Source organism: Pseudorasbora parva, chromosome 10 (assembly GCF_024679245.1).
Source record: "Pseudorasbora parva isolate DD20220531a chromosome 10, ASM2467924v1, whole genome shotgun sequence".
Classification (NCBI taxonomy): Eukaryota; Metazoa; Chordata; class Actinopteri; order Cypriniformes; family Gobionidae; genus Pseudorasbora; species Pseudorasbora parva.
Window position 1 is genome coordinate 28,878,409 of NC_090181.1, and position 18,434 is coordinate 28,896,842.

General features: G+C 38.0%; 1 protein-coding gene across 3 annotated transcripts in view; it reads right to left on the bottom strand.

Annotated features, from left to right (window-relative positions):
- Positions 1-18,434, bottom strand: part of kif13ba (kinesin family member 13Ba) — a 70,645-nt gene that overhangs the window by 39,175 nt on the left and 13,036 nt on the right. For all 3 annotated transcript variants that reach the window (XM_067455756.1, XM_067455755.1, XM_067455757.1), the window contains exons 3-8: positions 4,418-4,433; positions 4,110-4,170; positions 3,322-3,414; positions 2,033-2,213; positions 1,853-1,940; positions 1,021-1,155 (exon numbers count right to left, since the gene is read on the bottom strand). In XM_067455756.1, coding sequence (XP_067311857.1) covers positions 1,021-1,155; positions 1,853-1,940; positions 2,033-2,213; positions 3,322-3,414; positions 4,110-4,170; positions 4,418-4,433 — 574 coding nt within the window. The remainder of the gene's footprint in view (positions 1-1,020; positions 1,156-1,852; positions 1,941-2,032; positions 2,214-3,321; positions 3,415-4,109; positions 4,171-4,417; positions 4,434-18,434) is intronic.

The following is an 18,434-nucleotide window of genomic DNA, read 5'->3' on the forward strand; positions in this document are numbered from 1 at the left end:
TTATTCATCCATTTTCCTCCCATTTGCATGAGCTCTCCCCATGCTGGCGGTAAAGCCGATAAGAGAAGGTTACCATGGGCTTTAAGTGCCCTTAAATGGTAAAGTTCACACAATGTTCTTCTTATTTAGTAGTTCCAATCCTATATACTTTGATTGACATTTGTAGTAACAGAGATCTTTGGAACTGAATGAAAGAAATGACATGTGGAATATTATAAATAGGAAACTACATGTATGATCTAAAGTGAATGGAACAAAAGCAAGGGCAGTGTCATTAATCTAAGAGGAATATTTTAGACTGAACACTGGACTGTGCCAGGACAGGTCCACATCAGCTGATAAAAGGTATTCAGACGCATCCATCTATGAGATCATCTGGGCTGGACACGATGACTCATTCTCTCAACCTTCCCCTTCCTGCAGTACATGGCTTTATTTCATAAGGAGGGCCTTGAACATTCAAGATCTGGGTTTTATCATCAGACAGCAGAAGCAAGACTATTCCCAAATTAAACAAGACATTTAAAGAGGAATGTATCAGGTTTTCCTTGCTCTTAAAATAAGAGATTTTGAGGACAGACTCTGATGCTTACAGCTCAATGCTCCCAACCCAAAATGTACGATAAGGAGCTGCAAAAAAAATTAAATCAGACATTATGATTGTAAAGTTATGAATATATTAACATATAACAACCCATATTTGCATCTCAATGTTTATTCATTATTCAGAACCTTGACCCAGCCTTAAAAAACAAACTATGCTGGTATGCAAAGCCAATCATAATGGATAAAATAGTCAAAAAAGGTACACTGGCAAAAACTGATGGGGGGAAATTATCAAGATTATACTGCAAGAAACTTTGACTAACACTCTAAGTGGACTTTAAAAAATTAATAAAATGCATTAAACCCATTTGACCCATTTAAGTGATTTTCTACTTGTCTTATCTTGTATCTATATCCTAATCTATGTAAATAATTTCTCAGGATCAGAACAGTGTATTTAAAGTGTGTTCTTACCCCTGACTGCAGGTCCTTCAGCGTGTGCGTGAGGATGATATTGAAAACCGCATGGGAGCGACTGCTCTCTTCATTCATATTGGTGGCCGCCACAGTGCGGGATTTATTCCCCTCAGACATCAAGGACTCTATGTCCTTTGGATTGGAAAAGGGACATGATTAGAATCCCGGATGTACTTTAAAGGTCAGAACAACTGAACACTTAAGTACACAGTTATTTTTATTCAAAGAAAAGACAAAAGAAAAGCAGTAAATATGTCCTGAATATGGCTTCTAAAAATAAGACATACACAATTCTGATGAAATATGGGTTTTGCAAAGTAACCTGTTTTTAGGTTTTGAAATGACTTCCACGCTGGAATCTGTAGAATTCTACAGAATGGATTTAGATTTGGAAGAACATTTAAGTCAACGCATTTAATCCAATTAAATCCAACATACTTCAGTATAATTAATAAATGAACAAGAAAGGGATATGTAAAGAACTATTTTTAAACAAAATAATCAAATACTGCAAAAATCTGTGGAAATCTGCTTTCTGAAAATTCTGTGCATGCTTTTGAATGGCTAAGATTTCCACAACACCAAAAACTTTAGCAGTGACACATGCCAACTTGTGAGCTGACTGCAAGCATTCCTAAAGCAGGATTTGCTCAGCATAAACTACAGACCCAAAGAGGGGATAAATGAACCACATGACCAACTGAATGACAGAATGTATTGTAAAAAAAAAAAAAAAAAAAAAAAAAAAAGAGAAAAAAAGATGTGAAAGATTAATGATTGTGCGAAGTGCATGTCATTCTCCCATTAAAGCCATAAAAGGTTTTGTTACCTTGTAGCTTTCGACCGCAAGTCTGGACAGACCGTCGACATAAGGCCCCAAAACTTTATGTTCTCTCACTCTCAAGGCCTGTCGACTCCTGTGTGAACACAGCAAACAGATATTGTGTAAGATCAACATCTATAGCAGAGTACAGCTATGAGACTGAACATAAGACACAATAGGCTTCACCCTTTGGGGTCCAACAGGTCCCGGACTTTCTCATTGTAGATTTCCATATAAGAGACTTCCACGGTGAAGCTCTCTTGCTCTCGCTGGTGTTGTATGGTCCGGTCAAACAGAGAGCTGCAGAGTCTGGGGATCAAACCGGGCTGGTCCACCGAACCCATCATGGTGTACGACTTTCCAGAGCCTGAGGGAAATGACACCACAGGAGACAAGAAATGATCTCAAGCTACTTAACATAAAAAGATTACAAAAAGCAATGGTTATATTTAGTTTAGAGTAAGGCTGCTCGGTTATGCCAAAAATAATGATCATGATTACTTAACACGATTATTGGAAAGATTACAAAGTCTTATTTCATGATATGAGTAATTTTACATATCAGTTACCAATAATTAAAATTAACACTAGGTTGACTAATGTTGCCAAGTAGTTACAGAAGACAAGTAAACAGTCAGCAATACAAGAACAAAGAAACTAACTACAAAAAATTGACAAAAATAGATAAAAAAGAACAAAAAATACTAATGAAAGAAACAGTGCTTTTAGTTTTTTCAGGAATATGTACTAACAGTGGTATTCAGATAAGTATTAGCCTACAACACTAACTGAATAAAGTAATCAAATGTAAAATAATACTGCATGGTCTTCACAGTATATATTTAATATAGAATAATCCTTATTAAAGCTACAGTTTAAAAAAATAATTTAGTGAGTGATTTTATCTTTGTCTTAACATTAATGGCACAGATTAAAGCAGTAATATTGTGCTCCTGTCACTTTAAAACCAAATGCACAGATCCAATATAGACTACGGTTACATGCGTTCTCTCAATTGTTTACATTCACTTAAAAAATAACCGAATGTGTTTACAAGGAGACTTTCCAAAAATGGCATTTAGGTGCTTAGGTGCGTATCTGAAGCACACAGTATATTTTGCTTAAGTGTGCTTCACCCCGTCTTGGAGCACGCACACAGAAAGCCACCAGGAGAACGGTGTCTCTTTCGCGACTCAATTTGCTTTTGATGACACTGTTTAATATCAGGCACGTCCCGCAGTTTAACAACAATAAACTACATTTTACAACACACTTAATTCAGCTGAATTGATGTTAAGTTGGACTTAGGGAGGAACAAAAGTGAACAGCTGAATGTGACAGTGGCACAATTTTTTTTTTTTCTCAATTATCTTGGTTTCATAATCGTTGGAAAATCAAATATGATTAATCTCACAGCCTTAGTTCAGTGCATTAAAAACATGAGCAAAGGTCACTGTGTACAAAATATTACTCACCAGTCTGCCCATAGGCAAAAATACAGGCATTGTAACCCTGAAAAGCATTGTGCAAAAGACTCTCCCCAAGGCACTGAAACACTACATCTTGACCTGTAAAAAAAAAATATAGAATCCCAATATAGATTAAATCTTTAGAGGTTAACCTCACAAAACCCAGTAAAAACATATCAATGATATTTCACCCTAAAATGAAAATTAAGCTCAATTAAGGTCATTATCCTAAAGTAGGCTTCACTGAATTCTGAGATGATTCATGAAGTGAAGGAGAGGATGTGTATGTGGAAACAGGGAAACCAGGAGAACATAACATCTCAACAAATACTGTTAAAAAGAGATTGTTCTACAGATTAATGTGATGAGGATTTTGAGTTGAAAAGTGCTTGTCACTAAAAAATAGGATTCATGGTTCAAAATAATTTAGCTTAAAGAAAGTATAGCAACAAAATCCAGCTAACTGTCAAAAAAACCTTTGCTTATAAATGCAGATGCATTTTAAAAAAATGGGCCTGGCCTTTGTCTCAAAGCGGAAATAATTTTTGGGGAATTAATTTGTCTTAAAAGAAAAAGTGTAAAAGTGTAAGTGTATTGTAGACTTCAAGGTGACACATTACATATTTTCTGGAAAAATTAAGTAAGGATGAGCTTGATGTGTAAACAATAACTTGCCTTCACTACCACCAGCACCACCAGAACAAGAACCACCATAACAAGAAGATACAGAAACTTGGTACTGAACCAAGAAATAAACAAAGTGGATTTTTCAAGAAATGCTTGCAGAAACTTACCAGCAAACTTCTCTGTATCCGACTCATCCATCGACCAAAAACAGTGGTCATAGGCAAAGGTCTTTAAAGAAACAGAGAAATATGGTTACTTTGAGTTTCCATTTGTTATGCTAAATTTTGGTAGCACTTTACTTTACAGTCCTGTTTTGCTGTCCCTGAAGCTACCCCTAAACCTAACCATAACCCATGTTGTTACCTTACTTTTGTGGGTAAGTACACTGTTAGTACATTGAATGTGCACATACTGTAAAACAAAAGGCAAACCATATTTATAATATGTTCGGTTCAAAGAAAATTGAGTGCTGTACCTTTGGCTGACCCCTGCTGCAAAGATGATCCAATGAGAGGGTGCATATGGGGAAAAGATGGAAAAACAGAGCTTTTTAAAAAACATATAATTTTAGAAGAAATATATAAAAGTATATAAAAAAATGACATTTTTTTTAGATAGATAGATCTAGATACGCACAGAAGTAAATTCCTGACGGTCAAAAGGATAGCGTGCGGTAGACTAGCGCTACTCCGCTAACGTTAGGCATTCACTCAAACTAAACTCGCAGTGATGATAAAGCCAGTGTGGTACAAGCATCAATCATCCTCAGCCATCCATGTTTTGCTTTTCCTATTTCTTCCATTGAAATTCGATCAGTAGCCTACATGACACTAGAAGTTCGGTCTCTTCCTACTTTTACTCCCGGCAGTGACCGGCAATGAGTTTGTTCTTTAAAAGAGATCTAAAGTTTACTAATATTAGTCTCGAATTTCCCCAGCTGAAGATAATCATGCTCTGCAATGATTTTGTAGATGGACCGTTTTGAGAATACTTCTCTGTAGCGCCACTTTTGATGATGTCCACTCGCTTTAGCCTCCTCACCCACAGGTTTTGCTGGATATATTTAACTTCTGAAGGAAATCGATAAAATCCTACACCTTTTGCTGTATATCTGATGGTGCAACCCCAAACACAACACGTTTTCATCATAGTTTCAACTTTAATCAACAACAATGTTCTTAACTATGTAACCGTTTACACTAGCCGGCTGATCTCTTCAGTTTGTCAGTAGAAGCCACTCGCGTTCTGCCACCCAGAAGTATCTTGGTGCCGATTGTTTACAAACATTCTGAAATGCCGTATACAAGCATTATCTAACCGGAGCAAATGAAACAAGTGATAGAGAAGAGGCGGATGTGTGGCTCGTTGGAGAGAGGAGAGCGAGAACACACAACTGACATTATTGACAAAAGACTAAATGACTTAAGAAATGTTGCAGCTTTAATAAGGATTTACCTATATTTAATTCATAATTTATGCAGTGCAAACTGTTTGATAACTATTACATTATATTTCTGTATATTATTATTGGTTTGGTTTATGTGAGGATTTTTTAATTTTTCTTTAATTAATCTATCTATCTATCTATCTATCTATCTATCTATCTATCTATCTATCTATCTATCTATCTATCTATCTATCTATCTATCTATCTATCTATCTATCTATCTTAATTATAACAGAACGTTCAGACAAAATCACAGTCACAGCTGACCAAAATAGGATGTCATCACCCTAAGCGCACTCAGACTGGAACTAGAACTGCCGGCTCTGCACACAATCACACATCCTGAGAGAATCCATGTCATCAGTTGTACTTTGCTCAGTGGACCTGAACACAAACAGTCCGTCGCTCACTGAGAAAGCCTTGCCGTTTACAGGGTAAATACGCATTTGGAGGCCTGACTCAAATGTTGTGTTATCTGTAGAGGGCACCTCAATGGCTTTGCACGGCACTCTGTGAACACAATGACCTATATAAGCATTACTGACAGACTATGGGAGCATATTGAAGGATCTTAATCACTCACAGAAGACTGTGCCTTTCCAGGCCCAATTAATTCAATTCAATTCAATTCTGATGTTGTTCTCTGGGTAATTAAAAACCACTCATGCAAAATGCAAAACTCTGTTCCAAACCATAATGGGCTGCCTAAACAATGAACAAAATTGAGGGAAACTTTAGTTTGAAACAAAATAAAAATATATTTTAGTAAAAAGGCAACTGAAAATAGCTATCATTTTACCTAAATATTTCTTTGTACCATGAGCTTTAATTAGCTATTAATAAATTATTTAATACATACATTATTACTAAAAATGTATTATTATAAATAAACTATCATCAAAAAGAGTGAAAAGTAGTCTGTATATGGGAAGTTGCTAAAGGCTAAAAAAAATAAGAGGGCTACTTTGGAATACCGTGGACTGTTGAATCAATAAGCTAAAAAAAATTGTAAGTAAATGGGGTCAATTTAAATTTCAAGCTGACTTTTTAGAATCTCACAACTAAAGATATATTCTATATATAATCTGCAATTATTCCCTATTTATTCATGCCCTCTGCACATATAACCCAATTTTCAGCAATGGCAACCCTTTTTATAATCCCAATCTAGAAAATCTACATCCACAAGATTTTATGGAAATCACTGAAGCGTGTACAGCCATGCAGCACACAGTGAGCAAACGAAAAAAGCGAGGGATGGAAAGCTGGGGCAAAATATGCCTAGATTCAGTTCCAACGACCCCAGGCTCAGCTTGTCGTTTAAAATCAGGCCATGCCACACTTGTGGTATAATAAGTTGCATGATGACGTCCCCCGTCACACCACGCTGAGAACTGGGGGAGATGTTGGCCCTTGAAGGATGTGTCAGGCTGAGCTTCATCTCGAGTTCCTGGAGGAGGTTTAAGCAAACGGGGGGGACAAACACACATGGCAGCTGTACATCTGTAAAACTAAAAATACAAATTCTAAGTGACAGTCCCTCAATTCTGACCTTGAAATAAATGTGGATATTCTTAGAAAATGATCCTGTCTCTATGCTATCAGTTTCCCAAAATCTTCCCTGCCTATCCTTTCATCTATCACTGCAGGGCTTAAGCTGTGCTTTATGGCTAACAGATTTATTTAGGATATAGCTAATCAAATTTCAAGCATCACAGGAACATAATGCATGTTTTCCAAGACACCTAAAGGACAGACTACTAATTAAGAAGGTGGTCTCCACCAAACCTCTAGAGCCAAGGGTGCAAATGCTTGTAGTAGGTATGTGTGTAATCGTGAATGAGTTCACTGGGTTGTGTGTTCCACCCAGACTGCTCATGCTCGCAGCTCTCGCTGGTGGCACCTCCTTTCCCAAACAGTCATTACAAGCCCTAGTGACTTTGACCTTGTACTATCTGGCATATCCTATATGCCGCTATACCTCTGGTCACATCTTATCGTATCTGATTCGGCAACATTACATACACAATGACATACAGGTGCTGACGAAATGATACAGTGGATTTGAATATGAATACAGTGATTTAATTGAGTATCTGCATTGTCTTATTTGGAGCTAAATATTTAGCTAAATGCAGCTGTCCTTCATTTCGTTTTCAACTAATTTATATCAATTAGGGCGTTTTCTAGTTTCATTTACCGTAGTTTAAATGTATGAGTTCAATGTTCTGTATGAGTTCAAATGTACGAGTTATGCGGTCAACATAAAAGACATTTGATAGAAAAAATACTGTTCTGATTGCAGAATATATACTGATAAAAAAACACAAATTAATTAAAATAAAATGTAAACATTTAAAACTAAATAAAATAAATAAAACAATTTTATATATCACATATTTTATATATATATATATATATATATATATATATATATATATATATATATATATATATATATATATATATATAAACACTATTTTTTATGTACAATTTTAATTTCTATATGTATTATAGGTATTAAACTTTGCTATATTCTGCTTTGACTGCAGAAATGAAAAAATAAAATACAATTATTTAATAAAATAAAATAACATTTAAAAAATGAACTAAAACACACACACACACACACACACACACACACACACACACACACACACACACCTGGTTCACTATCTTTGTGGGGACTCTCCATAGATATAATGGTTTTTATACCGTACAAACCGTATTTTCTATCCCCCTACACTGCCCCTGCCCCAAAACCTACCCATCACAGAACACATTCTGCATTTTTACTTTCTCAAAAAAACTCATCCTGTATGATTGAGAAGCTTTTTGAAAAGTGGGGACCGCTGGCTGGTTCCCACAATGTAGGTAATCTCAAGTTTTACCATCCTTATGAGGACATTTGGTCCCCACAATGTAATATAAACAAGGGCACACACACACACACACTAGATGTTAGGTATGAGCTGGAAAAAATAAAATGGGTACTTTGGTAAAAGAGCAAAGTTAGATTCATGTTTTTGATCTTCCAATGACGGCGTCCATGACAACCCAATGACAACCTCAGGAAAGCTGGCAGCTGCTCCCAAGTTCCCAGTCTGGTTTCCAAACAGTGATCAACTAAACCCACAATGCATCACTCTGTGGATTCCTAACACGGCTGTCCTGAACATTTGCACCGACTGAATCGTCCCTGAGCCAACTGTACAAATGAAAAATGTGTATGCTCTGTCTGTACGCCTGGGCCTGTTTCCCTACAGGGGACAGAGGCATGTGGTTGTTATTACCAAAAAGATGCCTCAGTGACAGGTGAGACCAATCGCTGAGAGATACCCTAGCTAGAACCGGGATCAGAGCTATGGAGCTGTTAATCACACGAGTTCTCTCATGATGTCATCGAGCAGCCTCGCGAGTAATCCTGTACGTTGCTTTATGACATTGTTTTTGTCTGAGTGAGTCAGAGGCTTCCTGATATGAGGCAGCACTGAGACCTCAGCTGCTGGGGAAGACACACTCCTACTTTCTTTAGCAAATCCCACACACAAAAACATTCATTTAGAAAGTGACGGTTTGGCAGCGTGCAGCACAGACTCGCATAAGACCCTTCCCCCAAACCACAACAAGTCTTGCAGTTAGCGCTTGGACAAGCATTAATAAAATTATATCCGAATATAAATACAGAATGCTTAAAGTACCAAGTTTAAAGCAACAAGTAAAGTACAGAAAATGTTTTCACAAAACAGAACACTAAAAAGAACAATAGCCTACTTAACAATAATTATTAATAATATATTTAATACACTGCCGTTCAAAGTCAGTAAGATTTTTTTAAACAGAAATAGATACATTTTCTTCACCACGGGTGCCTTAAAGTTAAAAACTTCCATGATAATTACAAAACATATTTAAAACAAATGCTGATATTTTGAACTTTCTATTCAAGGAATTCCGGGGGGGGGGGGTTTTAACTTTGAGTGTGTTTTCATGCACTTATAATGCGATTATAATTTTGGCAATATCGTGATTAAACTTTACCTCAAGAAAAGGCAATACTTTGATCAAACTAATGCGATTTAGCTAGCCTGACGTGGTCATACTCAATGAAAGACCTCAATTGGACAGACCTACAACCAATCAGAGCAACGAAGCGACGCATTGTCAAATGTCAACAGAGTTCAACTGCACTGTGTGGCCAAGTCCGCGTCTTTTTCCACGGGTTGTTTTCTATGTCCGCTGGTTGAAGCAACTATTATGTGATATATAGACCCATGAGTGCGAATTTTAGCAGCAACCTTGCCAAAATAACACACATTTTACCCCCCAAACACCATTTTTCCCATAGAACCCCCCGAGAAGCTATTGTTTAGGGCTAGGAGTTGGCGGGTTTTATAGTAAAAACGTATGGCAACCCTGTCTCCACACGCGCTGGAATCATAGACCGTAAAAAAATATGGACGACTCGACATCATCCGTTTCCGCTTAGCAGATTTGAAGCTTTCAGGCGGGGGTGCACGGCGCTGACATCTTGGGGCCGAGTCTGCGCAGTAGCGATTTCGGGACCGGAGTTGCGCAGTAGAGCGCAGGAAGTAGAGCAGGAAGTACAGTCGCGATATCAAAAGCCCGCCCACACTCTCGCAGATGCAGAACAATTAATTATGTTGGTGTGAAATAAACAGTTATGGAAATGTAGAAATTAAAGCTAAAGCTCCAATCTGCTCCCAAAAATTTCGAAAAAAGTCTGTTAGTGCCTCAGTGACAACTTCACTCAGAGAAGCCGTCAGTCTCAGCTGTCAATCATGACGTCACACCCCCCGTTTTTATAGCATCAAATAACTAACTCAAAGTAAACTTATTTTAAAAATGAACACTTGAAATGAAATCATCGTGATGATAACAGCCTTCAGTGACATAAACTAACTTTGGGGAACATTTTTTGAAGTGAAATTTTATTATTTAGTTTGCCTTGCGTCCATTAGAAAACACAGAGCGGCGGCTATACTGGGACCGGTCACCGGGGGGCGATCGAGGCGTGAAAGCTTCAGTAAATGAGAGGGAGACTGCAGGCTTGGCTGGAATACACGATCTTTGCCAGTGTTGTAAAAAATAATTTAATGATACACAGAGTACTTACCCAGCATGATCCTCATTTCTGAGAGAAATTGTGAAGGTGAATGCAGATACAAACAAGCTCTCCGTTTAGGATTCGAAAAAATATAATCCAAGCCCGTTTGATGACGTGGTGATTACGTTACTGTTGATCATCTCTCCGTCATCGTCTAAAGCCCATCCTGATGATTTCATTGGTCCGAACAGTTTCTGTTCGGGGATAATTACTCCTCTATGGAGCAAGGCCAGACTGAACTGCCCAGCCTAAAACATTTGTGGACGGGGCTAAGTTCGGCTGGCATCCAGGCTATGATTTAGCTCATAATCGTAGTAATCATATTTGCATTGAACTATGTGGTGTATGCCGATTTTAATCGCAATAAACAAGCACCTTAATCACATTAATATCTATTCTGACCAAAGTGCATGTGCTAAGTTCAACACGGATCTTGTTTGTTGCTGACACGCTGAAAATGCTGAATAATATCCAGTACATGCATAAAAATAATGGCCGTTAACTTGCATACTGTATGCTTGTATAGCCATATTTAAATAATGTAAACTGGAGTGAAGAGTTCTGCTCGTGTCATGTAAACATCTCACTTGTTTTAGACATCTTAAGACCTTACTCTGATTATTACAAATAATCGCATTTTTGGTGAGCATGTAAATGTAGTCATGAAATGAGCAGCAAATCAGCATATTAGAAGGATTTTTGAAGGATCATGTGACATTTTAAAGCAAGTAAAATGACACACAGACTTCCCATGAACAATACTGTAAGTGAACGAATCACTGAATCTGACAGAACTGATTTACATTAATTAATTTTATCAGCAGTCTTGCGAATAACACTAATAAAATGTCTTACAAAGCTGTCATGTTCACAGAACTAAACTAGCGGCGTGGTCTCCTGGGAATATAATTGCCAAATAAAAAGCACTTTAAAATCTCTGCAATAATCATGATCTTGGTTAACTATAAATCTATAACCAAAACCAGCATTTTGCATTTCAGTTTAGTTAAGTCAAGTGCTTTATACAATACAGATCGTTTCAAAGCAGCTTCTAAGTGATAAAAGGAAAATGATGCATTTCGGTAGTTGTTCAGCTGATGTCAGTTCGGTGGTTTAGTAAATCTTTTCACCTTGAAAGCATGGAGTGATATGTCAAATGACAAAATTAATAATTACATGTTTACCACACTTACAAAAATATATACAGCGTCTGAAAAATGAAGACTTTGTTTGCAACACATTTACCACATAATAACAGCAAATTCACCACAAATGGTTGCTACTTTTAATAGTTGCAGTTTTATTATCCAAGGAACTGTCTATAAGGGAGGAGGCTGCTATGAAAGACTGTGTCAACACAGTGTCGTCCCTTCCCCCACTCCCTGTATCACTCCATTGGCGCTGCAAACAATGAGGAAATCACCACTCTGCCTTGGTGCTATAATAGTATACAAATGAAACCAAGACCAAAGCACCACAGGCAGAAAATAAAAACCACATTGAAACCACTGGAGGGAAAACCCTCCATATACAGGCTAAGAAGTGGTGGTTGATTTGAGTCTGCAGACTAACAAACAAGCCACTGGCCTCGATCTGTCTTCGAAAGGCATCAAACACACATTTAATTCTGCCGCATTCAATCAAGCTTTCATGCAAACTCAGGGAGCGTTCCAGAAACATGCTTGCGATTCCATTTTGTGCAAGTTAATGGATTCACTCGTTGCCTCATCAGATCTTAATATTCCTAATAGGCCCGAATGCTTCAGGAAAGCATTTCCTACAGAGACCCGTTTAAATCTCTCCTTTAAGAGTGTATCGACCACTCCGAAGTAAAGCGTCAACACAGGGCCAGGACTGTAAATCCCTATGTCTTTGTCTGCATTCTTGCAGGGGCTCAAGTCTGAGAACAAGGGGGAGGAAGGAATGAACCTCGATTATGGTCTACTGCAGCCTTCTCACATGGGTTAGAGACGTACACTACGGTGACAGCTGTCAGTGCGAGTATGCCAGAGACCGAGGGTTGTGCCAAACACAGTCTTACACCTCATGGCTAACGTTTGCATGACAGGCTAATCAGAAAGAAGACCTGAACGTGCACCCAGACACACATGAAGAACCCTTTCAGATCGAGGTCTGAGATCAAGTCATTTAAAAAATGAGATTCCGCTTCAGTTGCTTGCAAATGCGTAGCCCGTGACCGAGAAAGTGCTGTACTTTTGACCTAAATTAGGATCCAGTAGATATGGTGTTAATAAATGTATGGGCACCGACAGATGAGGAGGCCTCATGGATGAACTTAATGCACTCGAGCAGGCTAAAGGCAACACAATGCACCCCAAGCCATATTTTGCACAAGACACGGAGATGATTTTCCACACAACTGTGAATGAATATCCTGATAATTAAAGGCACAATATGTAATTTTTTGCAGCTATAGGTCGCTTATTCAAAACAATGGGACAGCTTGATGACGCCTTGATTTTGCAGAACTTTTATTATGCTGCAGACATCCACTTTTTTACAGTCATGCATATGTGGGGTAACAACACCGTTTTATCATATTAGATAGATTGTTGAAAGTTGTGTTATAATTAACACTGCCACTAACGACTATTTTTATATTGATTAATCTATCGACTAATTTATCACAATCATTTTCAACAATTTTACTTAAAAACATAATTTAACTGCCAACTTTGGCATTCAGTAGTGTGCTATAAAAAATATAAATGTAAACAAGTCCTTGATAAAATGTAAAACTAAAAGGTACAAATTTGTAAAACCAACATGACAAAAAAGAGAATATCAGCAAATACTTTTTATATTGAATAGTGTTGTCGCGATACCAAAATTATGACTTCTATATGATACCAGACTAAAATACCTCAATATCGAATCGATACCACGGCAAAAAAACTGTGAAAGTAATTGAATGATATGACAGAACTTCTTATACATTGTTTTATTAAATATATTTTTTAAAAAAACTAAAACCTTGCTTGGCCAGCATGTTCCTGCCCTGCTTTTCTATGGTTTTCGGAAATTGAGGGTAACTTGCTTTTTTGCCAATGTTGCTGGGGGTTTGCTGATGATGCGGTTGGTGGGTGATTGTGTTGGGTAATAAAGATGTTGTTTTAGGAGGCTCTTGTCGCATATTGATGCCTATTCAACAAAAACGTTCCGTCAAATGTTAAAATAGCATTCAGATGTTACAGCATTCATGACATTTATGATTTAGACTGCATCTAATTCAGACTTAATATGGTTAAAGGGGGGGTGACATGCTGTTTCATGCATACTGATCTTTTTACACTGTTAAAGAATCCCATACTAAACATAGACAAAGTTTCAAAAGTTAAGGTGGATGTTTGATGGGAGTATTTCTTTGTCAAAAATACTACTTCCGGTTAGTCATAAGTTTCGGAAAGTTTTTTTTCGATCATGGGTCCACTTGACGTTAAAAGGTCGGAATTTCCTTGTATGGGCCGTACGGGCAATTCTACCGGAAGAGCGTGAGAGAGAGAGCGAAAGCAACAGGCTATGCCCATCAAAGCGCTGGCTCGTAGGCTGCGCTGCACAGGTGATGTGACTTCAAGTCACTAAAAAAGTGCGTTTTTGGTTGCTGGACCAAGACAGTCCTGTACAGATTGCCAAAAAACCCCACGTTAAGGCAACAGTGGATGGAATTTGCTTTTCCGGATCAGCAACTGAGTTGCGCAAAGGTTTATGTCTGTTCACTGCATTTCGGTGCCGACTGTTTCATAAACAAGGCCCAGCTCGACGCCGGATTTTCCGATCGCCTAATGCTGAAGGATGGAGCAGTCCCAACGATAAAGGTCCCAACGTTAGAACCGCAGGCGGTGAGTGAGACTGCTTCAAATGTCTGTGTTTTTGCCTATGCCCATCAAGTAGCCCAAACATGATCACGTATAGTTAATTGATCAATGGAGCATGCGATGTGTAGTGCGTGTACATTTGTTTAGCTGGCCACTATATGTGTAACTTTATGTTTGTGTATTGTAAAAGCACTCCAAACAACAATACACAAAGAGTGGGGAAATATGTTGAACTAAATAAGCGCGCTTCTTCATTCAAATGCGCTACTATTCCGTGTCTTTCTATGTAAACACTAACTTAGCCTGCCGTGCAAAACCAGTCCGCTTACTAACGTTACAATTGTCTACACAAACCATGCGTAAACACACACACACACACGTGCACAACTGCACTTCCCACATGTACACCTTCAAAGACAAAAATACGACGATATATTATTCAAGTATAAATATATAAATAACACAAGCCGCTAAGCATATTATATAGTTAGTGTATAACTTGTACCACATTGCTGCTGCTCCTGTTCAACTGCAGCCTCTGGGTCTGATTCCGGATCATAGATGTATGGCTGTATCTGATTAAAAGCCATATTTTTATTTTGAATAAAGTTTTTTCCCGCTGTTAGGGATGACACAGCTTTACGACGCACTCAACACAATAACAGCGGCGCGCACACGTCATTATTTAGCTCCGCTCACACGATACGCCCCCACCCGCTCGGCTTTTTTCGGAAAGACTCGGAACAGCGCATCTTTCTTATATAAGAGTGTTTCACCCCCCTTTAAGATATTTCTACTCAAATATGACACAAAAATGTGACAAGTGCTTTCCTCTTAGAAACAGAGCAGCAAAGCCCTCAGCTAGGGCTGGGCAATCAACGATATTGTGATAAAATGTATGTTGATAACGGTGATAATCTCTGGACATTTTTACATATGGATTTACCACACCAGTCTTTCACACCGCAGAGAAAATAAGGGTGCGTTCACACTTGTCATGTTTGGTTCGATTAAAACGAACCCTGGTACGATTGCTTGTTTAGTGTGGTTCATTTGAACATATGTGAACGCTGCCATCCGAACCCTGGTGCGCACCACACAAGCGGACCGAGACCGCTAAAAAGATGGGTCTTGGTCCGCTTCCAAACGAACTCTGGTGTGGTTCGATTGATATATGAATGCAACATGGACGAAAGACATGTAAACGGATTAAAAAACCAGACGTAATGTCACAAGATGCGACGCATAGTCAGCTGATTTGACGCCGCGGAAAGATCGGTGTATCCAAAATTAATAACTTTAACGTTAGAGGGCAAACATGGGGCAACGAGGAAGTGCCTCATCAATATTTGGTCCGACGAGCATGTTTCGAAAATGCTAGAAAAAAATAGCACAAAAAAACATACCTGGTTCTTCTCATCAAAGGATCTCCTGTTGCCTATTATTAGCAGGTACAGACGACAGAATGGCAGAACAAGCAGCTCTAAGAGACATTTTCATACTAATTTCATGAGCATTTTACCGTTTCATTTGAGAAAAACTACCGTCATATCATAAACACACAGAAACTCAAAAGTCTTCACAGCAACCCATCAAAATAAAAGTTTGGTTTTACTTCACAGAATTTTGATACATCTCAGTGTGATAATTAGCCTGACGTGGTCATACTCAGAATATGAGTCTTAAACTGCTCCATTGGGCTGTGATTATGGGGCGTGTTTCAACCGAACCAGGAAAGACCTCAATTGGACAGACCTACAGAGCTCAACTGCACTGTGTTGCCAAGTCCGCGTTTTTTTCCCTGCGGGTTGTTTTCTATGTCCACGGGTTGAAGCGACTATTATGTGAAATATAGACCCATGAGTGCGAATTTTAGCAGGCAACCTTGCCAAAATAACACAGATTTTACCCCCCAATAACCATTTTTTCCCCGGAGAACCCCCCCCGAGAAGCTATTGTTTTGGGCTAGTAGTTGGCGGGTTTTGTTGTAAAAACTTGGCAACCCTGTCTGCACCCACGCTAAAATAAACGATCTTAGTCGGTGTTGTAAAAAAATAAAAGAATTTAATGATACACAGTAGGGATGCACAATATTATCGGCACAACATCGGAATCGGCCGATAAACGCTTAAAATAAAAAAATCGGCATCGGCCAAAATGAAAAAATTATGCCGATATGCCTTGCCGATATGATAACGTGTTAATATGCGCCTGCAATAACTCACGTGTGCAAGGAGTGCTACAGCGATGAGACCATGTCAGCACTGCGGTCATTCTTGAAGTGAAAACAACCTAATACATTGCATGTAGTGATTTATATTGACTGTTTTTAAATGCTGCCTTAAATTTGTGAATGCACGTGACCGTCAGCAGCAGATTTGCCTGGTATTCACAACAACTAGACCAAAACGAACCCAAAACAAGCCCAATCGCGTCTCCCCATTCTCGTGCGGCAGCCTCCATAGCAGCAGAAGCTCCTCCAGGTCCTAGTGCCCGCCCCCAGACCGCTATATATTTATACATGTAGTGGGGGCGCTGTTGTTACAGTTATACCATAGACCGTAAAAAAATATGGACGACTCGACATCATCCGTTTCCGCTTGCCATATTTGAAGCTTTGTAATTTTATTATTTAGTTTGCCTCGCGTCCATTAGAAATCACAGAGGGGCGGCTATACTGGGACCGGTCACCGGGGGGCGATCGAGGCGCGAAAGCTTCAGTAAATGAGAGGGAGACTGCAGGCTTGAGTTATACAATGAAAAGTAGAATACACAAATAAATTAAAGTTACTTCTTGTTCTGAATAAACAAATCAGTAATGATGTCATAAATCACAAGCAAGACACTTGTAAATTAAATACTTTTATATACCGTGTATTAATCTGTAATACAATTTTAGGAAATGGATGATGAAAAATAATCCAAAGAGCTCTACAATAGGTGTGCACAAATGCTAAATCCCAAAATACAATATTTAGGTTACAGCTGCATCTGGGGTAAAAAAAAATTTTTTTATTTTATTTATTATTGGTTAAATTTATTATTGTTATTTTCAGGGCTTTTAATATAGTCTTATCTTTTATATTTATTATTTAGTTATTTTCAGGGCTTTTAATATAGTCTTAAGTTTTATAATATAGTCTTATCATACAAAGAACTTTATTAACATTTATTTATTTTCAACAAGAATCCTTTTAGTAAGGAGACCTCAGAAATCTGAAACCAGAAAGAAAGAAAAAAGTTTTTGCTCAAAATGGTGTTGTTTCCAAACAAAGGTAACAAATAAACATATATCGGTATCGGTATCGGCATTGGCCAAACGGAGCTGAAAAATATCGGCATATCGGCAAAAATCTAATATCATGCATCCCTAATACACAGAGTACTTACCCAACATGATCATCATTTTTGAGAGAAATTGTGAAGGTGAATGCAGATACAAACAAGCTCTCCGTTTAGGATTAGAACAAATATAATCCAAGCCCCTTTGATGACGTGCAAGATTACGTTACTGTTGATCATCTGTTCATCATCGTCTAAAGCCCGCGCTGATGATTTCATTGGTCCGAACAGTTTCTGTTCAGAGATAATTACTCCTATATGGAGCGAGGCCAGACCGAACTGCCCAACCTAAAAATTTTGTGGCCGGGGCTAAGTTCGGCTGGCATCCAGGCTAGTGATAATACTAACACTAATGAAATAATAATAATAATACATTATCAAAACAATTATTAATAAATTAAAATTGTTCTTCCATGTTTTAATTTTAAAGGTATAAAGCTAAGTTATGCAGCACTTTGTTTGCCAAAAATGTTGAATTAAATTAAAAGATATATTAACTGTAATGTTTTATGTCTTCATTTGATTCAACCTGAGTGGTTATCCAACTTGCTATGAATGTGTTTTGGGGTAAAAAAAAAATTAAAATACAAACAAGATGAAGGTCATTGGAACAAAAAAGGCAAGCTCTTGATGCAAACTTCCTTTAACTTGAGCACTGCTTGTGTGCGTTTAAGAAAAACTATGGAAAATTACAGCACTGACGGTTTGCAAAACGTGTCAACATCACTTCCAACCTGAA